Source organism: Rhineura floridana, chromosome 15 (assembly GCF_030035675.1).
Source record: "Rhineura floridana isolate rRhiFlo1 chromosome 15, rRhiFlo1.hap2, whole genome shotgun sequence".
Lineage (NCBI taxonomy): Eukaryota > Metazoa > Chordata > Lepidosauria > Squamata > Rhineuridae > Rhineura > Rhineura floridana.
In genome coordinates this window covers 13,402,016-13,428,153 of record NC_084494.1, presented here as the reverse complement: position 1 = coordinate 13,428,153, position 26,138 = coordinate 13,402,016, and the positions used below count along the sequence as shown (strand labels likewise).

The 26,138-nt window shown below is 45.1% G+C and overlaps 1 protein-coding gene across 5 annotated transcripts in view; it reads right to left on the bottom strand.

The window, feature by feature from the left end:
- GRHL3 (grainyhead like transcription factor 3) overlaps positions 1 to 26,138 on the bottom strand; it is a 67,668-nt gene that overhangs the window by 14,743 nt on the left and 26,787 nt on the right. For 4 of the 5 annotated variants that reach the window (XM_061597121.1, XM_061597120.1, XM_061597119.1 and 1 more), the window contains 11 exons: positions 24,001 to 24,337; positions 21,925 to 22,004; positions 20,951 to 21,104; positions 19,951 to 20,062; positions 19,190 to 19,284; positions 12,732 to 12,890; positions 9,023 to 9,101; positions 5,629 to 5,762; positions 4,019 to 4,056; positions 3,225 to 3,313; positions 2,579 to 2,664 (listed from right to left, as the gene is read on the bottom strand). In XM_061597121.1, coding sequence (XP_061453105.1) covers positions 2,579 to 2,664; positions 3,225 to 3,313; positions 4,019 to 4,056; positions 5,629 to 5,762; positions 9,023 to 9,101; positions 12,732 to 12,890; positions 19,190 to 19,284; positions 19,951 to 20,062; positions 20,951 to 21,104; positions 21,925 to 22,004; positions 24,001 to 24,337 — 1,363 coding nt within the window. The remainder of the gene's footprint in view (positions 1 to 2,578; positions 2,665 to 3,224; positions 3,314 to 4,018; positions 4,057 to 5,628; positions 5,763 to 9,022; positions 9,102 to 12,731; positions 12,891 to 19,189; positions 19,285 to 19,950; positions 20,063 to 20,950; positions 21,105 to 21,924; positions 22,005 to 24,000; positions 24,338 to 26,138) is intronic. The other variant, XM_061597118.1, reaches the window with a different exon arrangement.

Sequence of the window (26,138 nt, the reverse complement as noted above, 5' to 3'; positions counted from 1 at the left end):
GTACAGGTGCAGATTATCATGAGGTAGGATTTGAACGCAGGTCTTCATCCTGAATAGACCTCACAGTCTAGCCTAAAGCAATTTAGGCTATAAGGCCAGATCACTTGAGTGCATAAGATTCTATGATCCTGCTAAGCTTCAGGGACTTGACAAAGAGCTTTTTATTTTAGCAGGTATTTTAAGGAAGTTTGCTGCTTTTATGATTAATTTTAATTGATTTTATCCATTGCATGCTTTTTGTAATCTCCATGCATACTACTTAGAAACTTTGATGATTAAGCAGTATAACAATAGCAGAAATAAATAAATAACCTCACCTGGCAACTGCTGGGATACTGCATGGCCCAGAGGCATGCATAATATGTACTACAAACTGGGCTTTCTGTGTTGTAGCTCCAGCCCTCTGGAATCAGTTGCCAGGGGAAATTAGATGGGTGCCTAGCATCTTGACATTTAGGCAGCTACTGAAGAATTTTTTAAGAAGGTTTTCCCTGAATTGTGACCCAGTCATTTTATTTATTTAAAAATGTAAATGTACTGCCCTCAAGTTGATTCCGACTTATAGCGACCCTATGAATAGGGTTTTGATGAGGCTGAGAGGCAGTGACTGGTCCAAGGTCACCCAGTGAGCTTCATGGCTATGTGGGGATTCGAACCCTGGTCTCCCAGGTCATAGTCCAACACCCTAACCACTACGCCACACAAACAAAATGTATATACCACCTGATTGCAACAAAACCTCTAAACAGTTTACATTTTATGAAATATTAATTGTACAATGGTGGAAATGGCTTTATTACTTTTTTTTAGTTTATTGACTCTGTAATCTTTTATATTATTTCATTGTAACACACTGCTTTGGTAGCTTTTGGTTGTGTGAAGCAGTTTATAAGTCTGAAAATAAAAATTCTTTAGGAGCTGCACATGCCTCACTCCAGCAAATCCTCCTGACCACTTCCCTGCCACTTTCCCTTGGAATGCAGCTGCGTGGGCAAAGAGAAGGCAATTCTGTGAGCTGGCATTTTGTTCCAAAGAGCTGTTTGCTTTTTCCCCCAATTTAAAAGTGTGGAAAACCAACACACACACACACACAAACAAAAGCACAGCCATAAAAAATGGCTATCAGATAATTTCAGAAGATTGTTTGCTCTATCCCCCGCCTCAGCAAAGAAGAGCTGGGGTTATCAGGAATAGTGCTGATAGGCATCACAGAAATATGCTTAGACATTGTGTGCTCTTCAAACATTGAGAAAGACATTGGGGGGGGGAGTTTCCAGCCAGCCCAAGGGAAAGGAAGCGAGATGTGGAGAGAGACATGAACAGAAAAAAACTTTCTCCAGACACACAGGCCTGGGAAACAGATTGAAGAAGGAGTGTTTAACAGTGGGAAATATGAAAGTGATCATCATTAAGAAGCAAGCAAAAAAAAAAAATAGCCAGGTGCTACGATTGGCTGCCACTCTTTGCCTTGTGTAAAATAGTCCCCACACTGGGCAAGTTCAGAACAGGAATGGGATAGTTATCATCCAATATACAACGTGTATTCAAATTTAACACCCCAAAAGTGGTTGTGCTCCACTACCTGGTATCAGGGCTGGCCCACAACATTGTGCTGATGAAGGCAGAAAAGCCTCACAGCTCTCTTCTTCCATTAAATCACATGCAATCTTCTCTTGCACAAGCCTCATTGGGCCTGCTGGGACCTTGAGTAGCTTCTTCCAGCATGCAGAAAAGTGTGCCATGCGTGGGAGAGCAGTTAGAGTATTGACCCAGGAGACCAAATCCCCACTCCACCACAAAGTTCACTGGGTGACCTTAGACCAGTCACTGCATCTTAGCATAACCTACCTCACAGGGTTGTTGCAAGATTAATCTGGGGAGGGAGCACCCTTAACGAGCTGCAGTTCCTAGGACTCTCTGGAGGGAAGCCATGACTGTTTAGAGTCCTGGAAACTGTAGCTTATTAAGGGTGCTGAGAGTTGTTAGGAGACTCCCTCAGAGAGGTACAATTCCCCGCATCCTTAACAAACTACAGTTCCCTGGAGTTTTTGGGGGAAACAATAACTGTTTAATGTGGTATAAGAGTTCTTTAAAATGTATGGTGTGCTTGTGACCAGTGTCTCTCAAACTGAGCCGCATGGTGAAGTTGGTGCCACACAGCAGCAAAGGCTTCCCAGTTACAGAGCAAATGTGCTCAAGCATAGCAGACAGTCCACACACACATTTGTTTACACTGCATGTGTAAACCTGTTGGACTTGGGTTGCATTGCAAAATAATAGTAATAGTGATGTAACTTTAACGCATGGAATGTCTTTATTTCTTGCCACTTGAAATCATCCCCCCCTTTTCCCTTAAGAGCGAAACTGCAAGCAAAACCATCTATCCTACTTTAATTAAAATACGGAAAGGCCATCCAGGATCACATGAAATAGACATGGGGGGGCAGGGGGATCTAGCCCCCTAGGCTGACAGTTGGCCATCCCTGCACCCTATTTACGGTTGCTTCGCAAGGCAGTAAATTTTATGAAGCAGAAGGGATTAGGAAGTGCGGGGGGGGGAGGTACGGGGGAAACTCACAGCATTCCTCAGGCCTTTGAGGTCTGGCGTCTTCAGCATGAGAGCATCAAAAACCTCCTCTGATTCCCTTCGCACATAGAGCAAGACTGAAAGACACAAACAGGCACACAAAAGACAGCTGTTATGTCTGGATTTGGCTTCCAAGGTTTGGACACTTTTAACCATATTAAAAAGAGAGCCCCTCTTCTCCTTATCTGCTAGGTGTTAGGAATTGCTAGTTGGTTGCCTTCATCCCACCAAGCAGCCCCTTGATGAGATCCTCAAGTCAACTGTCTCCTTTCAGGGCCTTGTCTTGAGCCTGGAGTCCCATTTCTCATGGACTCTTGTTGCTTATTTCCTTATGCCATTGTAAGCCCACGGCACTCCTTACTCGTCTCTTGCCCCCGAGGCTTCCTTGCCTGTTACTTGAACTGTTTGTGTGGCCAGATCCAGACCAAACACTTAAAGCACATTTAATGCACATGGCTTCCCCCAAAGAATCCCGGCAGCTGCAGTTTGTTAAGGATGCTGGGAACTATAGTTCTGTGAGGGGTAAACTACAGTTTCCCAGATTCCTTGAGGGGGAGCCATGTGCTTTAGTTGTATGGCAAGGATGTGACCTGTATATGTGTGCATATACTTGTGGAATCTCCAACAGCAATATTACCTCGTTGAGGGTCTTCTTCTTTGGCTTGTTTTGAAGCTAAAGGATCAAATTCAGCGGGAAATGAAGGGCAGCTCCGTTTTAAGGGCAACCTGAGTAAGGAAATTGAAAGATCAATATATATATATATATATATATATATATATATATATATATATATATATATATATATATATATATATATAGTGCAGATGTCAGTGTTGCATACATACCCCCCCACAGCTTTCATTCATTGGAATGGGCCTGCTGCAGAAGACTTTTTAGTGGATTATGCCCCACAGACCAGATCCTTCTTGTCTCCCTCTTTGCCACTGAAAATCAAGTGCCTCAAATGGCAGAGACACCAACGGTGTGGAACATTCTTTTTATATCTCCAGCCATTCCTTTATGGAAGGCTGGATTATGGCTGAGTTTATGGCATATTCTTGCACTCAGCCTCAAGCAGCATCCTCAGATCGCTCCAATTCATTTTGTTTCAATAGTGGTCACAGAGGAGAATGCCCACGATGTTATGTTTAGCTCTTTCATATCCTGCCTTTCTTTTGTCAAGGAGCTTAAGATTTGGCATACACCAGGTTTCCAGCTCTGAAGGCACCAGATATGGCAACCTTGCTACAGTTCAGCAGGCCTGGGTCTGGCTAGCACCTAGACCACTCTTGTGGCCTTGAGGTTCCCAGAGAAACATGAGGGTGTAAATTAAATAAAAACTGGAAGGGGCAGTGGAGCCAATGGGCTGTCCAATTAGGCAAAAATATTTTGGACAGGTGAGCCAAAGAAAAGAAAACATTATTTTGTACCTGCTAGAGTCGTGTGGAACGCCAGCAGAGGGTAATACCTGTTGAAGAGAGAAGAGAGAGATGCTTTAGTCCTTTGCTATTAAAGTAACCCCAACTTTTGGGACAAAAGCACAGAGCCCCTCAGGAGCAAGTCTCCTTCCTAACCAGGATGTTTCAGATTCTATGCAACAATTAAGCAACACCACATATCTTTCTCTGACTCAGCTCAGGCCCCATCTGCACCATACATTCAAAGCAGTATCATACCATGGCTTCCCCTAAAGTATATTGGGAACTGTAGTTTGTTAAGAGTGTTGAGAGTTGTTAGGAGACCCCTGTTCCCTTCACAGAGTGACAATTCTCAAAGTGCTTTAACAATCAATCCCTCTTCCCAGGGAACTCTGGGAACTGTAGCTCTGTGAGGAGGTACAGGGATCTCCTAACAATTCTCAGCACCCTTAGCAAACTACAGTTCCCAGGATTCTTTGGGGGAAGCCATGCCTGCTTAAATGCTGCTTTAAATGTATAGTGCAGATGGGGCATCACTGAGCAACTATTAGTATAATAAGCAAAGAAATGAGCATACACATTAGATATGCATGTCAAAGGCACAAAACCCTTTGTCTTAAAAAGGGAGGAAACTGACTTTGTAGTGATAGCATTATTATTGTTCCAATGAGGCTTGAAAACAGTATCACAAAAAGAGAACAGTCCCACATCAAATGATATTATTGCATCCTGCTTTTTTCCAATTTAATCTTGAACATATCCAAGAGAGGACCTTTGAATCCTCTCCCTCCCGTGCTGAAATGGTGCTTATCTGGCCCAACACTCTCCATTCCTGCTGTTATCTCCTCACATCTTCACAGGGTTCCATTTCTACTTTTAAATTCCTCCCTAAAGCCTGACCTCCCCCCCCCCCCGCTCCAGTTATTCCTACACAGTCAGTCAGCAGATACCTACACTATGAACGTTGGTCTAAGACTAAACTCTGCTTAACTCTGATGGCCTCCCCCCCAAATCCTGAGAATTGTAGTTTGAGGACACAAGAAGTTCTGTCACAGGTCTCTCTCTCTCTCACACACACACACACACACACACACATTTACGTTTCCCAGGGAGAGGGGAAATCAATTTTTTAAAAAAAATATATATTTAAATCTGTAGCGTAGAAGTGCCCTTAATCAGTCACCTTTTTATGTTATGTTTTACACTGGTAGATTTCGTCTTGCTTCACGCAAAATTTATAATGCAACTTTTTATAACTAGAGCTGGGAAACCTGTGGATCTATAGGCGTTGCTGGCAGAGCTTGGAAAAGTTACTTTTTTGAACTAAAACTCCCATCAGCCCCAGACTTCAGCTCCCATCAGCCGTAGCCAGCATGGCCAATGGTCAGGGAGGATGGGGCCTAGAGTACAACAACATCTGAAGAGTCACAACCTTCACTCTTCTACCAAAAACCCCACCTCGCAGTTGAAACATTCCTTCAAAATAACCCAAAATGGAGTCTTAAAGTCCGACAATGAGACAATGACACTGCTTGCTTCCTTTCATTCCTGTAGCAACAGGATATGGTAAGCTGAAGAGACTGTGCAGAGGAGGTGCAACGTGGGCCATAAAGGTGACTTACCGCTCCACATCTCTGGAGGTTTGAAAAATGGACATGTGGAATAAACAGGACTGGCTGGGTTTCCAAGTCAGCCTGCGGCTTGAGATAAGTGATTTCGTTGCCTCGGAAACCTGAAACCAAACAGCTTTTCAGACCTAAAAGGCAGAAGAGAAACATCCTTTTCCACCGTGTTCGATGCTTGCTACACAGACTTGTCAAAGAGGGGAGTGGCAGAGGCAGTTTCCAGGACTTTGCGCCTCCACCTGTGTAATTAAGGACCAGAAAAGACAAGACCAGCCTCCTCCAACCTGGTGCCTTTTAGATGCTTTAGACTGCAACACCCATCAGCCAAAATGTCCAGATGGCGTCAGGTTGGGGGAAGGCTGGACAAGACATAGGAGATCCACAAGCATGCTCCCAATGGGTTGCAGCCTACTAAATTCTACCCAGAGTAGACCCGTTAAAATCAATAGATCTAGGTGAGCCATGTCCATTAATTTAAGCTTGTTCCGAGAACTAACAGTGGACCCAATCTAATATCTTTCTCTTTGTTTAAAAGCAGCTGTGCAGGGAAGGAGGAATTTGGATCATGGCCAGGGCTATCAGAAAGGGTTCTTTTTGTTTCAACCATTTCCCTGGCTTCAAACTCACCCATCCACTGGTCTGAAGCTGATATTAGCCACGGGGGAGAAAGAGAGAATTATAGCATGGAGCAAATGCAAGTCTTGGAAACAGTGCACGGTGAGATAGTTGACCTCTCCTCTCCAGCAACATGACCCTGATCACAAAGCCTACCCTTCCCCAGTGGCTTTTAACCAAAGAAAAATACATGGATCTCTTAGCTCATGCCTAACTTTGGTCCTGAAGCAAACTCTCCTGATATCCCTATTTTCTGGTATCTGTCCCTGGTGAATCACTGCCCCCTTTTGCTTTTTGAGGAGATTGTGGAGATGAATTATTAGCAAAGAGCAGGCGTGGGGGAACCTTTGGCCCTCCAGATGTTGCTGAACTACAGCTCCCATAATCCCTGGCCTTTGGCCATGCTTGCTGGGAGCTGATGGGAGTTGTAGTTCAGCAATGTCTGGAGGGCCAAAGATTCCCCAGCTCTGCTGTAAATATTTGTCTTGCAAGATTCTGGAATTTGGACCACCGGCTCTTGTTAACAAAATAACCTGAACCAGGAGTAGCCAACATGGTGCCTGCCAGATGTTGCTGGACTACAATTCCCATCATCCCTGGGCAATGCATTATATTTGGTAAAACCACACACAAAAATATGTGTATTAGGAGTAAGTTGCTGATTAATAAGGACTTTAAAAAGAATCGCAAACTGATGTGGAAACATATAGAACTGAACTTGAGATTGGAAAAAAGAGAAACCAAAAAAGACAGTTTTCCCCACCCCTGCTTTCAGCCCACAAGAAGTCCCATCCGGTGGCTTAGAAATAAAACAATTGGGGGGGGGGGAATAAAATTGAAACAAACAAAACCCACCAATAAAAATCATACAGAAGACAAAAACAAAACAAAGAAAGACCCAGAAGTAGAAGTATCAAACCTCATGCGGCACTAACACAATCGGACCAATCAGCCCACCCCACACGCACCCCTCGAGCTTTCTGAAATAAACAAGGCCTTTGGGGGACAATTTCACATTTGCGTGGAAAGCGAGTTCCTATAATTTTCAAAATCTCATTCTCAGACACAAAAGATTACATGCGCCTGAAGAAAATTGTTAAAAGTCTAGAATACAGCATAAGTTTCTGTCTCACCTTATTATTAATAATAATAATATTAACGACAACTTCTAGGGCACCGACAGTAAATAGGTGCCACACATAGATCAAAATTAAGAGACATGCCCTGCCCTCAGGCTTATAGTTTAATAGACTAGACACACAAGAAAGAGTGGAGAAGTGCTGGGAGAATACAGATCAGTCTGACAGTGCCAAAGTGAAGAGGCATCTTAAAAAGTGCTGCCTCCTTCCATATCAACCTGCCCCCATCAACTAGGAACACACTCTTTGCAGGACCCCACTTCTGGAAGTTTGGCAGGTGGAACAGAGGAACACAGGAAGCTCTCTTAGACCGAGACAGACCAGTGATTCCTCTAGCTCAGTACTGATGTCTCAGGGTTTCAGACAGCAGTCTTCCCCAACCCTGCCTAGGGACCCAACCTGAGACCTTACACATGACAAAGCAGATGGTCTGCCACTGAGTTCCAGCCCCTTCTCTCGGTCACAGTGTCATGAAGAGCTTTTAGTGCTACGTTAGGATCTCGCTACTGGCTTTAGCTGCTATTTTTATCTTGCCGCTCGTCTGCTCTTTTATCCTTTTGGAGCTTTTATTGCTGTTTTTATTTGACATGCTACTAATTCTGTTTTGAATATGGATTTGTTTTGTAAGCTTCTTGGAGGGCACGTGACAGGGTATAGATCCTGTAAGTAAATAAACACCATAAATGTAGAGGTGCGTTTGCAAAAGCAGGTCTTGGAATCCAGCTGGGGCCAGGCTGGTCTGGCCCGGCTGGTGCTCTTGCTGGGATGAAGATTTCCCAGCAGCCCTCAATCCTCTGGGCAGTGACTAAGGCCAGGTTGCTTTTGCAAACCCAAGGCAAGTGACTGGTCCTCTCTGGAAGGCAGTTCCTAATCATCTGGTATTTCACTCCTGGGGCCGCCCTACCTGCTGGTTCCTCCCTCTGCCAGCACTAAGGATGGGCAAACATGTCAATTTTGGTTTCTTCTAGTTTCTGATTTTTCCAGTCTTAAGTTTGGTTCTTCACATTTCCACATCATTGTGATTCAAGTCCTCTGGAAACTTTGTGTTCCTAATCTACACATTTTTGCGAAGCAATTTCCCCCAATAGAATGTGTTTTTAATGTTATTCTTCACTAATAGAGGGTCATACTTAATTAACTTTGACTAAGAGTAGACCCATTGAAATTAATGGACCTAAGTTAGTCATGGCTATTAATTTCAATGGGTCTACTCTGAGTAAAAGCTAGTGGAGTATAACCCATATGCATCTAGATCAGCCTTTCTCAACCTTTGGGTCCCCAGATGTTGTTGGACTACAACTCCCATCAACCCCAGCCAGCATGGCCAATGGTCAGGAATGATGGGAATTGTAGTCCAGCCACATCTGGGGACCCAAATGTTGGGAAAGGCTGATCTAGAGGCACACTTTAACCTATTACATGCATTTTGTACACATTACTCAGCTGGAGCACTGCACTGCAACATTCAGAAATGTATTTCGCTTCACATATTGTTTTGGAGAGTGCGAATTAGGTAAGGTTACCTTTAAATGTGAACTGAACTGAATTTCTCCCCCATCTCTAGCCAGCACCACATGATCCCAGACAATAAATATATATATATAAATATAAAACGGCCCACACCGGCTTCTACTAACCGTTGTTATTGGTGTCCAAGCATTTTCCCTTCCTCCTGAACTGCTTGCGTTCATCGTCTCGCATTTTCCTCTCTGCTCCCTGGGAGGGAAATCAAAGAGGTGAGAAGCCACAACCTTATCCACATTATTCATTATCAATAAAATGCCCATTGCTATGTGGAAGGAAAGAGAGCCAGTGTGGTGTAGTGGTTAAGGTGTTGGACTACGACCTGGGAGACCAGGGTTCGAATCCCCACATAGCCATGAAGCTCACTGGGTGACCTTGGGCCAGTCACTGCCTCTCAGCCTCACGAAAACCCTATTCACAGGGTCGCCATAAGTTGGAATCGACTTGAAGGCAGTACATTTACATTTTATGTGGAAGGAAGGATATTTGATATCTTACAGGATCCCTTGGGAGACATGCATTGCCCCTCCAGGTAGATCCTCACTTGTGAAGGCAGCATTGCCAATTTCAGGGGGCAAGAGGCAGGTGTTACCTCCAGTGTGCAGTGGAGGCTGGTCCCTTAAAGCAAATGGGGCACTGCCCTACAAATCTCAGTCCGCCCTTCAACCAGCCACCACCTGCCTGCCTTCTTACTTACAACCATACCAGGGGGTGACACTGCGTGCCAGTTTCCTCCTCCTCAGTCTCATCGTTGCCCTTGTAGAATGCAGCAGGGAGGAAGAGGATAGGGACATACCTAGAACTAATTGGTCCCACCCATCATTGGCTCTGGCTCCACCTTACCAGCCCCAGTGGACACCGACCACCACTAGTAAGTGGGTACACCTGTAAAGGAACATCTTCGTCACAGAGATTTTACTGGGATTGCAAGATGTGAAAAGAGGACAGTTTAACATGTAATTGTAGGAAACTGAGGGGATTTCAGCAGATGTAGCTATTAAAAATGCAGGAGCTCTGTCCTCTAGTGCATCTGTCCACCACCCTAGATTACACCTGCCTTGGGAGATTGAGTGCAGGGGACGGAGGCCAGGTTTCTCAACCTCCCTGCACTCCAAACATGGTGTTTCAAGTTACAGCCCATTTACTGTACACAGAGCTCAATGGGAGATTTTCAGAACCAAGGCAGCCCCTTATCTGCATATCCCAGCCCTTGGGTCCATTTCTTGGTTACCATGCATGGGGGTGGGGGGTAATGTTAGGAACTAGTTTATAATCTATGTAACATGGCACTTTACATAAGCAACAACAGGGACAGCGTGCTCTGCCCCGAGTAACTTACAATGCAAATTTAAGCATTTATCTTAGGGACAAACTAGATGTAGTATTAATTTTGTGAATGCAGTTAATGTGCATGTTTTTCAAAAAGTGTGAATAGACACATGGGCAGTATTGGGACCACATGGAGCAGGGAAAGAGTTCAGCCCTTCTGCCTCTCACCATAACAAAAAATGTGCCTCTATAGCTGTTATTTGCATGAGGAGGGAAGCCTCAGGTGGTGCCAAGGTTTTTATTAAGGATTATTGTAATGCTTACCATAAGATTTTGACACATTTTAAAGGGCAGACCTTGCTAAAAATTGTCTTCAAGAGGTACTGCATCAGTGACTCCCAAATCTTTTCCCCCAAAATCACTTGGAAATTGCTGATGGTCTTGGTAGACCATTTAATGATGTTTTGTTTTGTTTTATTTCCCATTGTAGCAATTGAAATACACTGTGTTGCATGCTGCATGATTTTTAATTGCATTTTTTGCAAACATGGCAGGAACCACCTAAATGAAGCTCACATTTGGGAAAGCCTGTACCATGGAAAATGGAAATGGACTACCTTCAAGTCGTTTTATGGCGACTTATGGCGACCCTATGAATCGGGTTTTCATGGTAAGCAGTACTCAGAGGGGGTTTACCATTGCCTTCCTCTGAGGCTGAGAGGCAGTGACTGGCCCAACGTCACCCAGTGAGCTTCATGGCTGTGTGGGGATTCGAACCCTGGTCTCCCAAGTCATAGTCCAACTCTCTAACCACTACACCACACTATATAAAGTAAAATAGTCTGACTACCAAGGAGTATATCCAAAAGAGATAGTGAGTTTGGAGAGACACTGAAACTTTCTTTCAAACTGGGAAAGAGGATCATAATCTTTCAAGCTGAGGGGGTAAAATTATCAGAAACTCTTAAGTATTTTAAGGCAGTCAGACATTGTAAGATAGCTTTCTGTTTTTTGATGAATTTTAATTCTTCTTCTCTGTATGTCTTTTTTTTACATTTTATTTGTACTGCTTAGAAATTCTGAATTTTAAGCAATATATAAAAAATAATGAAATAAATATAACTGCACAAGCTGTTCTCTGTGGGTGTGTCCAAAGGGACTCTTGGTCTGTGTTTCTCAAACAGCAGCCCCTTCATCTCAACTTATTTTTAAAGATGAGAAGACTTTCAGAAGATGTTGGGGCTGTGCACATCTATTTGCTGTTCAAAACAACTAGAAGTCCAAAATCCCATTGGACACACCCAAGTCCTTGGGACCCCTTAGCCTTTTGGATTCCAGCCTATAACTCAAGCCAAAAATACAGGATGGCTATATACAGGCATATCTTTCTCACTTCAAACTTCTGAAAGTGTGATCAGTGAGAAAACAATTTAGCTCGGGGTGGAAATGTTGCTGAACTACAACAAGCATGGCAAGCATGGCCAAAGGCCAGGGATGATGGAAGTTGCACTTCAGCAAGAGCTTGGAAAAGTTACTTTTTTAAACTACAACTCCCATCAGTCCCAGCCAGCATGGCCACTGGATTGGGCTGATGGGAGTTGTAGTTCAAAAAAAGTAACTTTTCCAAGCTCTGAGCCAAAGGTTCTCCACACCTGATCTACCTGAACCAGTCTAAGGGCCAATCTAGATGGGATATTAATTATATGAACACATTAACATGCCTATTTATTTTAAACTAAATAGCATGGAAGTCTCCCTCCCAATGCAGCAGCTTCAGGGGAGCAACTTTTGCCAGAACCACAGCAGCGGGGCAACGGTTAATGTTTCTCTCCACCCCCTGCAGTCCTTCCACTGGCTGGCCCCCCTGTAGTTGCTATTTTTTTAAAAAAGGCCTTCATGTTAATTGCATCTATATGATTAATGTCACATTTAGTGTGGTCCTCAGTGAAAGGATCCAGAACATGGAATGTCACTCCAGGCTAACTAAATCCGACTAACCTCCTATAACATTTTCATTATAAACACACACCTGATGCAGCACAGATCAAGGTGAGTCATGCTACAACCTAACAGTTTTGTTTCCCAGCGTTTAAAAACTGGAGACTAACCAGTGTGTGAATTCCAGTCTTGACTAATTTACATGTGAACTCTTGCCCAGCTTAGGTTGCACTTGTTTCACTTTCATCAGAGCCAAGTTCTTCTGCTAGCAGTTCAGCTCTTGCAAAGCTTCTCTTAAAAGGGTGATGTCTTTGTTTAAAAAGCTTATTCCTTTATTATGTTTATATTCTGCCTTTCCTACAAGGAGCTCAAGATTGCATACATGGCTCTCCCTTTCCTCATTTGATCCTCACAACCACCCTTATGAGGTAGGTTAGGCTGAGAGAAAGTGACTGGCCCAAGGCTACCCAGTGAGCTTTCTGATTGAGGAGGGTCGGATTTGAACCTCGGTCTCCCAGGCCCTACTCCAACACTCTAATCGCTACACCACACTTGCTCTCTGCCCTCATCCCCCAGTCCTCCCCACAACAGGTTTGCCAAAAGGCTTCTCCCTACCTTGTCACAGAATATTTTGATCTGGCAGACAGCTCGATGAATTAGCCGGTTTGTCCCAGTACTGTAGTCATAAGTGTCTATCTGGAGGTTCAAAGGGACACCCTTCACACCTTTCTGGGAGGAGAAATCTGTGCTCAAGCAGTTCACGCCAATAAACACCTGCAAGAAGAATGGAGGGGGTCATGATCCAGCAGCGGTCATTGCACTACTTTGAAAGTTACAGTGAATTCGAGGAAGGTTGTAGCTCAGAGGAGGGCTGTCGCTCAGTGGCAGAGCATCTACTTTGCATGCAGAAGGTCCCCAGTTCAATCCCCAGCATCTCCAGATAGGGCTTGGAAGGCTCTTGCCTGCACCCTGGAGAGCTGCTGCCAGTCAGTGTGGGTAATATTTTATTTATGTATTAGATTTATATCCCACCCTTCCTCCCAGTAGGAGCCCAGGGAGGCAAACAAGAGCACTAAAACACTTTACCACATCATAAAAACAGACTTTAAAATATATTAAAACAAAGCAACCATTAAAAACATATTAAAACATCTTTAAAAACTTTTTAAAAAGCTTTAAAAACATCTTTTTAAAAAAAAAAGTTTAAAAACATCTTAAAAAGCATTTTCCAATACAGATGCAGCCTGGGATAAGGGCTCTATTTAAAAGGCTTGTTGAACGAGGAAGGTCTTCAGTTACACTGAGCTAAGATTGGCCTATGTATAAAGCAGCTTCCCATGCGCCTAAGATTCAAACCCATCAGGCTGGTGTCATTGCAATATCCCAGAATCAATTGCTCAGAGGAGCATTTGCACTGAATAATGCAGGAGCAAACAGCTTAGAGGTCTTTATATTTTATTTATTTATTTATTTATTATTTTATCTATATCCTTATTTGATTTATATTGCTTTTTTAAAAATGTGTTTTTAAATTTGTATATTTGTTTTTAATGTTTTTAATTGTTGTAAACCGCCCAGAGGGCTTCGGCTATGGGGTGGTATACAAATGCAATAAATAAATAATATTCTGCCCTTCCTCCCAGCAGGAGCCCAGGATGGCAAACAAAAGCACTAAAAACACTTTAAAACATCATAAAAACAGACTTTGAAATACATTAAAACAAAACACCTTTAAAAACTTTTTAAAAGCTTTCAAGACATCTTTAAAAAAGTTAAAAACATTGTTTTTTAAAAAAAGTTTAAAAACATATTAAAAAGCAATTCCAACACAGATGCAGACTGGGATAAGGTCTCAACTTCAAACGCTTGTTGAAAGAGGAAGGTCTTCAATAGGCACCAAAAAGATAACAGAGATGGCACCTATCTAATATTTAAGGGGAGGGAATTCCACAGGGTAGGTGCCGCCACACTAAAGGTCCATTTCCTATGTTGTGCGGAACTGACCTCCTGATAAGATGGTATCTGCAGGAGGCCCTCACCTGCACAGCACAGTGATCGACTGGGTATATAAGGGATAAGACGGTCTTTCAGGTATCCTGATCCCAATCTGTATAGTGCTTTGTACACCAAGACTAGAATCTTGAACTTGGCCCGGCAGCAAATGGGCAATCAGTGCAATTCATTCAGGAGTGGAGTGACATGTTGGCGATACCCTGCCCCAGTGAGCAGTCTCACTGCTGTAGCTGCAGCTTCTGGACCAACCTCAAGGGCAACCCCACATAGAGCACATTACAGTAATCAAGCCTAGAGGTTACCAGTGCGTGGACAGCAGTAGTCAGGCTATCCTGGTCTAGAAACGGCTGCAGCTGTCTTACCATCTGAAGCTGGCAAAAGGCTCTCCTAGTCACTGAGGTCACCTGGGCCTCTAGCAACAAAGATGGATCCAAAAGCACCGCCAGACTACAGACCTGCTCTTTCAGAGGGAGTACGACCACATCCAAAGCAGGCAACTGACCAATTATCCGAACTTGGGAACCACCAACCCACAGTGCCTCCATCTTGCTAGGATTCATACTCAGTTTATTGGCCCTCATCCAGCCCACCACAGAGTCCAGGCAGCACTCCAAGGCTTGCATGGCCTCTCCCAGTTCAGATGTTACAGAGAAATAGAGCTGGGTATCATCAGCGTACTGCTGACACCGCTCCCAAGGGCTTCATATAGATGTTAAACAGCATGGGGGACAAGATGGTACCCTGAGGCACCCCACAGCACAGCTGCCAGGGGGCCAAAAGACAATCACCCAATGCTATTTTCTGAAAACGACCTTGAAGATAGGATCGGAACCACTGTAAAACAGTGCCTCAGATCCCCATCTCACCAAGTCAGCCCAGAAGGATGCCATGGTAAATGGCATCAAAAGCCACTGAGAGATCAAGTAAGGGTAACACGGTCGCACTTCCCCTGTCCACATATTCAAGTGGTATATACATTTTGTTAAATAAAATAAATAAATGAACTGGAGTACAGTAGTGAAGGCAAACCTTTATAGTCAAAGCAGGTTGCGGGCAGTGTTTAATTTCCAAAACAAAAAGGTTGTGTTCGTCTTCAGAAAAGAAGCTGCAGAACAAAGCCCTATTGCTTAATGCTAACTGTGTAGGGACAGGCTGCAATTGCTGTGTAGTGATGGGAATACACTCTACATATGCTCAGAGCTACCTGCCTTTTTTAATACAAACATTGCTTTATGTTTTTCTTGTGTTTTATGGCTGTGCTGGGCAAACTGTCATTTTCATGTGCTGGCAAATATTAAATTTGGGGGGTAATTTAAATTGCGTGGGATGAATGAATTATTAAGAGGAAGACGTGTCAACCCCCTGCAAGCAAATTGGGATGAATGCAGAATGAATGCTGATTCTCATACAACCTCCCTCCCCTAAACAAATCAGAACAAATGCTCAGTAGACTAGACATTCTCTAGCCATTGAGCAGGGGGTTGGACTTGATGGCCTCATAGGCCCTTTCCAACTCTACTATTCTATGATTCTAGCCTCCACATACACTTTGCGCAAATCAGGATGAACGCCGAACAAACAGGTGGTCTTTAGGGGCTCTTGGGAATGGATACCCACCTCCAAATAATTTTAAAGATCTGTTTGGAAGTGACATGAATTAGAGGTGAGGCCACAGCCAAACATTGCAGGTAGAAAATAGCGAGTCTCACTTAGTTTAGAGGTTGGGAGGACAGGTGGAAGATATATTTTAAAGCCTATTTCTATGATGTTTTAGAGTGTTTTTAGTGCTTTTGTTTGCCGCCCTGGGCTCCTACTGGGAAGAAGGGTGGAACAGAAATCGAATAAAACAATAAATAATAAATAAGGTGCCAGAAAAAGGACCCCAACAGCAGCTCCCAGGTGTTTTACGTCCCTGAAGTCTCCGCCTTCAACAGACCTCTGGGCTAGAAGGTGAACAATGTTTCTGGTTACAGCTAACCTAAGTGCCCCAAGGGACTATCACATGCCTGGAATATTTCTAATGAGGGGGAGTGCGGAAGCAGTTACCTTGAAGATGGCTTATAACCTCTGTTGTTGTTTTTAAAAAAAGAAAGTCCAAGGCTGCCTTTGGGCTAAAAAGAATGAAGGCAGCCCAATGAAATCTCAGAACAACAACAACAAAAATAGTAATTGCTCGAGTTTCAAGTATACCAACAGCACAGTCTTATCCATGTCTACCTAAAATTCCTATTAAATTCAGAAAGTCCTATGGCTGCAATCCTATGCTCGCTTATTTGGGAGTAAGCCCCACAGAAGTCAACAGAACTTACTTTTGAGTAGATATGCATTGTATTGCGTGGCAGGTTCCTGTCCACTGTTTTTCATTTACGCATCTTGCATAATCTCTCCTATCCAACATACTGCTGTTGCAAGCCAACACTACCTGTGACCTACCAAGCTAAACACAGCCTTCCACCCATTTCCGCTATCTTCCTGTGACTGCAAAGCAAAAATCTGGGGGTTGCCAAGCACCAACCAGCCATGGCTCATGTCTGTTGGGATATCTTCAGCTTGCAGGTCACAAGTGGCAGAGACCTTCTCCCCTATCGCAACATGGCAGATGTCCTTGTGTAGTCATGAGGATTTGTGCTCATGTTGGTATCAAGGGGATTATACAAGATCTTGCTTTCAATACTGTTTGCGCCTGGAAAAGTTTTGCCGCAGACACACTGCTTCATTTCCAATCAATGCATGCCCTGCAGCTTCCTACTGAAATCCTGCAATCTTTTCTACCACAAATGTTCTTGTGTATATTTTCCCCTCCCATTTTTACTGTGCTATGGCACAAGAATGATCTTCCTGACAGTGAGTCTAAATGCAAGCGGAGGGCACCACACAACAACTGATCAAGCTGAACTGAAAGATGTGTGGACGGTCGTCCAGTACAAATCCATCGCTAATGCACGATTACTGCTCCCAAGCTGTGTTGCAGAATATACCTGCAATAAAACACCATTTTGGAGGGGCCCCGCTGTTTTTCACTAAAGCTGGAGATGAAACACTTAGTTTTCCCCAGACTTGCAGGGAGCACAACAGAGGCATCCTTGCCTATCGTGTGCAGTCTTGGCCCAACACAATGTCAGTTCACAGGTTTCTGAAGTCCTTCAAAAACCTGCAACACCTGTTTGACTAGAGACACTAGTGGAACAAAACAGAAGACACACATCTGCACACACAGAAGCCCTCACGCGTGCAGAGGAAATTCCAAACCCAGCTGGAAGGGGCTAGCTTAGAAAGTATATTTAAGACCTGCTGGGAAAAAACACTGAGAGCTAGGTGCATAGTTTAATGCTGAAATACTAAGGCAGGAATGGGGAACATGTGGCCCTCCAGATGTTGCTGGACTACAACTCCCATCTTCCCAGACAATTGGCCATGCTGGCTGGAGTTGATGAGAGCTGTAGTTCAGAAACATGTGGGAGGGCCACAGGTTAGCCACCACTGTGCTAAGGATTTCAACAGATCCTGCTAAGCATATTTTCGTGTCATGGGCAAAATCCAGATTCACACATACTACACGGGCTTGTTCTCAGTCCAGGTTGACATTTGTTCATCAACCCAATTTAAGTATATCTGCAGCAAACCAATAATCTGTGCAGCGGTGTCACTAGCGGGAGTGCGGGGGGGGGTGCGGACCTCCGGTGCACGCTCTCCCAGGGGCATGGACAGGGGTGGCCAGTCTAGCACACGCTCCAGGCTGACGGTAGAAGGCCTGTCCAGGCTTCACCACCAGCGAGTGGGCGGCTGCTTTTGGCGTGCACCGGACTGGGTGCTGGGGGGCCCTTGGTGAGCCCCCAAATCTTGTGCTGAGCTTGCACATGCGCGTGAGACCAGCCACCCCGATCCATGCCCCTGGGAGGACACGCGCTGGAGGGGCACCCAGCCGGAGAAGCAGGCCTGGGAATGCCGGCGTGCCTCCCTCGCCCCGCCGATGCGGCTCCCGGTCTCGCCCGCCCACCTGCATGCCTCCAAGGAGGACCCGGAGCGCTTCTCGGCTCCTTTGCCAGGCAACGGGGCGGGCGGGGCGGCTCTGGGTGTCACCCCCCTCATGGTGTCACCCGGGTGCGATCCACACACCCCGCACCCCGGTAATGATGCCCCTGGATCTGTGCTCAGGCTGCTGGAGAAACCACATTGGGCAGGCCATAAAAAGTGTCAGAGCTAAGGCTGCAATCCTATGTGCATTGAGCTGGCTGGGAGTAAGTTCTATTGAACTCTGCAGGAATTACTTCTGAGCAGATCTGCACAGGATTGTGCTGTAAGGGTTCATCCGAGCTGTCTCGACAGACAGGGTTTTTTATTTTTAAGGAAAAAGACTAGGGCTGTGAGCACACTAGTCGTCTAGAGCAAAGCGTTTCCATCAGCCACACCTGGAGGGGCAACAGGATGATCTGCCAGTCAGTTGCGAAATCTCTGAAGCTAAATTAAAAAAAAAAACACTCAAGCTGCTCCCACCAAGTTTTACAGTAAAAGAGAGGGTTGACTAGTGTTGTGTGCCCCCGTTTTTAGAAGAGAGAGATGGAGATGCACTGGAACTGGCAGAACAGTGAGTGCGTCTCTACCCTTCGAATGGTGATTGTGTGGGAGGTTAGGAATCTCTTCAGAGATAATTCATGAAGAATAAGGCTATCAGGGGCTACTAGCCACATTGGCTATATTCTGCCTCCACTGTCAGAGACAGTATGCCTCATGATTCCCGGCAACAGGTATGCAAAGCGGCGAGAGTTGCTGTTGTACTCAGATCCTCCTACGGACACACAATGATATCATTTTGTCCCTCGCATTTCTATAGCCAGGGTGGGGAGACGTTTTTGGCCAGCACTCCATGAGCATCTGCTTGGCCACTGAGAGAACAGGATGCTAGTCTAGACCTGATCCATCAGGGTTCTTCTTGGATTTCTCAGCACCCTTACCGAACTCCAGTTCCCAGTGTTCTTTGCAAGAAACCATAACTGTCAAACCTGGTATAAAACAGAGTAGTACAGAGGGATACTGCATTTTTTGCATGGGCCTGGCCGTACCTTTGCTTCTTCAGCAATGTTCCAGACAAAGGACAAGGCGTTGTAAGCCACCTCCTCAATATGCTGCACAGTATTGAAATTCTCTTTACAGTCAGCTGGAAGGCATGAAACAGGCAGTTACTCTTCAATTGCCCAATTATAACTACTATATTCTTAACAAGGTGTGATAAGCCCCACCCTTCTAGTTTCACCGGAAACCACACCTAAACTCCCTCTAGATTCTAAGGTGAAGATGGGGAGGGGGTATAGGGAGAAGGGAGTTGCTGATTTCCTCTTCTGGTGACAGACCCTCACATCTTACAGAGTGGCTCTAAAGAGTTTTCAGGGGACGCAGAGGGATGCTGTTAAAACAGGGCAGCCGAAAGGATCCATTCACCATGATTCTCTATGGACAAGCAACGATACCACTTTGTCCCTCACATCTCTATAGCTGGGGTGGGGAGTCTTTTCTGGCCAGCAGGCCAGATCCTTATTTTCCCACCCTGGAGGGTCAAATTGACAGGTGGGCAGAGCTAACCACTTGTCAATCACCTGACGTCACAGTGACATCAGGTGACTCTAGGCTTTGAAGCCGCAACTGGACTTTGAAAGTCTTTTGTAAACAGCCCCACACACAGCTCTGGATTTTTTTGAGGTTTAAACAGCAGTGTGGGGCTGCCTGAAAAAGGGCTTTCTAACAGCCCTGAGCTGCACTTTGAACCTCCAGTATCCATTTATTTTCCCTCCTAGAGGAGAAATCCCACAGCATCTCCACTCCATACCGACATCGATGACTCTCTGTTTGGCGGTGGGTTGACGGGAATGCCAGTGCTTCCAGAACTTGAGCTGCTCCATTGGAATCTTTTCATTGTCAAACACCACCATCACGACACTCTGGGAGAAAGGGGGAAAGTCAAAAGTGTCTCCCGTTACCTTATATACGGTATTATTTTACATATCTATTTGTAAAAATCAAATCAAACTTTGCTCAGTGCTTTCGTACAGGGGTTCCAACTCATGGGTTGGATATGCTTTGCAGCTGGATTTCATGGGGGCCTCTGCGTCCCCTCCCACCCATCAACTATTCAGTGGGGAGCAGCTGAAAAGAAAAAGGGCACTGATGCCGTGCCAAGGATGCAGATGCAGCTCCCTCCTTTGTAAGATCTGCTGCAAGAAGACCATAGTAAAACGTCTCAGCAGGGAGGAAGACTTGCATACCTTGCAAATATGGGGAAAGTACCCATGCATTTTGCAATTGTGGGCATACAGTTTTCAGGATGCAATTGCGTTTTGAGATTTTGAATAACTATAAGGAAAGACTTGTAGTTCTGCTGTGCATCAGTATTATTGGCATTCTTTTGCTGGGATTACAGAGTTCTTTTTGCCTTTTGCAGAGTCAGGACAGATAAAGGGGTTTTGAGAGCTTTTTAAAAACACACTTTGTAAAAAAAAAAAGGCTATGGAGAAAATGAAAGGTGAAACTTCAGTGGAATTGCTCTGTTTCCATGAGAAATACCTTTGTGTGTGTCTCTGTGTGATTAAGGGTGTGTGATTGTGTGTGGGTCTATCTCCCCCCACTACTGGAATTTGGTCAACAACTTTCCAGTTGGGAAACACAGCCCTTGGCACTTCCCCCACCCCTGATTAGAGAATATACTACAGTTTCTGAAACCTCCACAGCTATTTCTGGCTTCAGAAAACAAAAAAATTAGACCTCCCGAACCATTGTTTCAGCTGTTTGACATCCATTTTGGTGGGAACTTTTCTTGGCATGTCCCTTACCTTCACTTTATTTGAGGACAGGTGTAAACATTTAGCATCTCCAGCTGTCCGCAGCGTGACTGGGTAGAACTGTCCTTTGTTGAGGTAGGCCATGGGTGAGTCACCTGATTTGATGTGAATAGCTTTTGGGGATCCCAAAGTGTATTCAAAGTCACTTAAATGGAGCAATTTAAAAGGAGGAGAGAAGGCAGATTGTAAACAAACAGTTTTATACTATTTTACTCTGAAAGACACAAAAGCTAATGGTGGCTGCTGATGCCCATTGGGACTGGGTGATGGGCAAGGAGGCCAACAGGAAATGGAGCCAGAGCTGATGACAGAGAGAGAAAACTCATCTCAGTTAGGATCCCATCCTCCTCCCTGTTGAGTTCTACAAGGGCAAAACTGAGACATAAGGCCACTCCATTTTGCCACTCCTGGGACCGGATGCAAGAAAGAAGGTAGACAGGTAGGGGCTGGCTAAAAGCAGACTGAGGTTGGTGGGGCAGTGCCCCATTTCTCCCAATGGACCAGCCTCCAGCGACAGAAGCATCAGAAGGGCCAAACTAGGTGTGTGACAGGATAGCCGTATGTATTTATTCATGCATCTGTGCTGTCCATATGTAAAGCAGGCAACTGGAGCGGGTCTATTTTTAGATGTAATTAAATGGAGCACATGGAGGAGGCAAGCAGGATAATTCCTCCACCCACCTTACCTCCACTAGCAGCTGCCTTCTGCTGACTCAGACATTGGTCTATCTAGCTCAGTATTGTTCTACACTGACTGGCAGCAACTCTCAGGGGTTTCAGGCAGGGACTCTCCCAGCCCAACCTGGATGCCACCAGGGATTGAACCGGGGACCTTCTGCAGGCGAGGCACTGAGCTATGGCCCTTCCCCGAGGACTCTGCTAAATTTCCCCCTTAATATACTAGGCATATGATTCCAGAGCAATTCATTGCAAACATATCACTCAAGAAATCAGTTGCAAATTACCTCTTGGCATCGCTAGCAGAATAAGCCTCTGGACATGGTGCTTCTGTCTGGGACTTCAGAATATCGTTGAAGATCAGCGTCTATAGAGAGAGGCAAAATCAGGACCTCCGTATATGAATTCTTTTGTATTCTAACTCAGCCCTGGAAATGAAAACTTCGGGTTGTATCCAACTAAGTCCTACTCAGAGTAGATCCATTGAAATTAATGAACCTAAGTTAGTCATGGCTGTTAGGAACCTAGGAAGCTGCCTTCTACCGAGCCAGACCATTGGTCCATCTAGATCAGTGTTGTCTACACTGACTGGCAGTGGCTCTCCAGGATTTCAGACAAGAGTCTCTCCCAGCCCTACCTGGAGATGCTGGGGACGGAACCAGGGACCTTCTGCATACAAGGCAGATGCTCTACCACTGAGCTACAGCCCTTCCCATTCACTTCAGTGGGTCTCCTCTGAGTAGGACTAGCACTGAATATCATCTAGAGTTAACACCCCAAAAGTGTTTCCCTTTGGAAACGAGGCAAAACATTCATTCGGAATTTTAATAAAACTAGCGTATGCCACGCAAATATTTTATCCACGTGCCGAAATTTAGCAGTTGGATGTTTTCCTCGGCATGGAGAAAAAGCTTCACCTGCTAAGCCATGCCAGGCTGCTGTTACAAAGCAGCGGCAATAAAAACAAATGAGCAAAGTCGGCATATCTAGCTGGAATTAACTCTGACTCCTCATCTATTGACCCCAGTAAAGGCCAATGGATCATGCCCTGAACAAGAGAGAAGTTCAAGAGTCCAGCTCTTCAGTGATATTTTCTCAACTATCTTCCAAGGAAATTCTGGGGTGGAAAAGAGAATCGAGACGGCTACGGGTTAATACATAAAGTAGAGTCTCCCTCAGCCTGGTGCCTTCCAGATGTTTTGGACTACAACTCCCATCAGCCCCAGCCAGCAGAGTCAATAGCCAGGGATTATAGGTACCTATAATGATCCAGAACCTTCTCAGGTCCCACTTTTTCCTGGAATTCTCTACCACGGGGAAGGAGGATACTTTGCCAAATAAATAAATTATGAATCACATCCCAAGCAACTTCCTGGTCAGGTAGGGAATTAACAGGAACTCGCAACACGCTTCCTCTTCCTACTTTGGGTGCAAATTTTTGAGATGAAGTATGCAAAAGGGAACATACCAAGTGGCTGCACACATTCCCACGCTCCTCCCCAGAAACTCAGCGCCCTTCAAAGGCACTATGTCAGCTCCATGACTTTGAATGGGATATCTTCTCTTGACCCTTATTATGCTTTTCATCTGCCCTCAGCCACATCTTTTCACAATGTTGTCAAGGTTTTTTTTTATCACTCTATGTACACAGAATGGCAGGTCACATCCACACCATACCTTTAAAGCACTCTTATCCCACTTTAAACAGTCATAACTTCCCCCAAAGAATCCTGGGAACTACAGTTTGTTGAGGGTGCTGGGAACTGTAGCTCTGTGAGGGGTTTTCTAACCATTCTCAGCACCCTTAAACTATAGTTCCCAGATTTCTTTGGGGGAAGCTATGACTGTTTAAAGTGGGATAAGAGTGCTTCAAAGAATGCGTCTGTTGCATCCATTTGTGGCAGATGGCGATGATGGGTCAGACAATGGTTGCTGGGAATGGATGTGGCCTACGTCTCTCCCTTTTCTCCTTTCATCTACTGCATGTTTTGCATACGTCCAGTGGATTGAATAGCTAGCATTGATGTAACTGGGGTGGGAGGGGCAATTTGTCAATATGCCAGAGAAGACAGCATGGTTGGCCATTGTCGAAGGAGAGGAGTTCATTTTTAAAGGAAACAGAAGGGATGGTGGAGAGACTGTCAAGAAGTCCTTCCATCAAAACAAACCACTTCACCCTGCTGAATCTCGATGACGGCTAACTTGGCACATAAGGGACACTCCCTCTGCTCGCCTCATTAGTGCAATTTGTGCTGCTCCCTTTTATACCATACATGTCACATCCTGCCTAGAGATGGGCAGAGCCACACAGTTTTGCTCTAGAAACGTTTTGGCAGGCCCAGATCCCCGAGCACACTGCTGACCTCCTGAGGGTCTTCTTTGAACGTGCTGTCTGGCTGCCACCTCTGCTGCGGCGGAGCCACAGGGATCACGTCAAAGAGGGAGTTGAGAGAGCTGTTGTCGTACACATCCCCTGATGTTATCATATAGTTCTCAGGATTGGTTTCCAACTTGCTGGTGCCAGGAGGCAGGGCAGGTGGCTTGTGAGGAGAGGGGATACCCTCCAGCCCTAAGCCATTTTTCTTAGGCACATCGGAATATTCTTGGTTCATGGAAACATTTTCAGCCAAGAGCTTCATGAGGTGAGCAGAGCTTTCAAAGGAGGAAATATCAGGTTCATACTCCATCCCGTGACAGTGTCTAGAGGGGAAGAAGGATCCAGACCAGAAAAAAAAGTACTTAGCCATGCAAGGCAGACAGGAAGACATTTTACTAATCATCTGCACCTGATGTGCAAGAAATGAACACAAACAACCATTTGCTGAGGGGTAGCACTCCAGCATTTCACAAGCCTGTTGTCTGAGCTCAAAACAACCACATTGGAGAACATGGTCTCAAGTTCCCAGAGCAGTTTAACTGTCAGTCCCTCTTCCCAGAGAAGTCTGGGAATTGTACCTCTGTGATGGGAATAGGGGGTCTCCTGACAACTCTCAGCACCCTCCCAGAACTACACGTCCCAGAATTCTTTGAGGGAGGCCATGACTGCTTAAAGTGGAAAAATGTCTGGTGTGAATGTGGTGCTAGAGTACCCAGTTGGCTGCTCCTCAATACCTGATTGAGTTACGGTTAAGGGCAGGTAAGAAATCCAATTAAATTAAAACAAAATAATCATAATTGCTTTGCTTTGCTGAAACAGTGGTACTGAGAGGCCTACACATCCACTTGGTAAAAGCCTGAATGACTAAAACAGACTTCAGCCTCTGAATCACCACATCATAACCAAACACTTGAGCTGTGCAAGTGAAAAGCTATGTTCACTCCTCACGAGTCCTGTTCATATTCTTGGTCTCTGGCACCTTTGATTTCCCACCTTATACTCTGAGGGCACAGAAATACAACAGGTTCTTATGGGTTGCCAACATGGTACCTGTGGGCGCAATGATGCCCTTGAGATCTTCCCCTTGTACATATGAAGCCTCTGAACCTCTCACTCATTGCCCCCTTGGTCATGAGGTGGAGAGGTTGGTTACCTTTTTCTCCCTTGAAATGTACATAGAGCAGAAGAAGGAAGAGAGATACAAGCTTTAATTTCTCCCTCCATGAAGGAGAATATGCCACATAAAGGGACAAGGACTCCGATTCCCAAGAGGTCTTCAGCTGTATATCCAAATGCTACCTCTGAGAAAAGATTCCCCCTCTCAAAAAATGGTAAACCCATCATTCCCAAGCAAGGTAAAGAGTTAAATGTAACCCTTTCCCACCACTCGGTCCTGGTGGGATCAGGGAGAGTCAATACTTCATGACCCTGGTACAGGGTCAGTAGTTCAGAAATAGATATGTAAAACACATAGCTCAGGGGTACAAAGAGTCCAGGAATTGAGGGACTGAACTGAGAGATTCCAACGGACCGTTAACTTATTTTTGGGAGGGTTATCTGAAAGGCATGGAAGCCAAGGAGGATGAAAGGGAGAACATTGCTCATTTTGGAAGCAGTTGAAACAAAAGCATGCTTATCACCCTCATGCTCAGTGCAGAGAGACCACAGGGAGCCTGTCCCTCCTAGTTCTTGCTGTACTTTGTCAGCTCCACCACAGGGGACATGGGGTGAAATTCAAGCCCTCTCAGGCTAGAATAAAGGAAAATTGAGAGGGAGGGGGTCTACCAAACCATTTTCTGGAGCCCCACACATCTTTAACCCATGAACACCAGTGCTCCAGGGTCTGCTGCACCAGCTCCATTTCAAGGTGCTGGCAACAGCCTAGGCCAGAACATTTGAGACTACTTTCACCACTGTGATCTACTGCAACCTGTAAGCTTGACCAGGAATGGTTTCATTTTAACCACACTATCTATACCAGCCTTTCCCAACCAGTGTGCCTCCAGATGTTGTCGGACCACAACTCCCATCAGCGTCAGCCAGCATTGCCAATGGCTGAGGCTGATGGGAGTTGTGGTCCAACAACATCTGGAGGCACACCAGTTGGGAAAGGCTGATCTATAC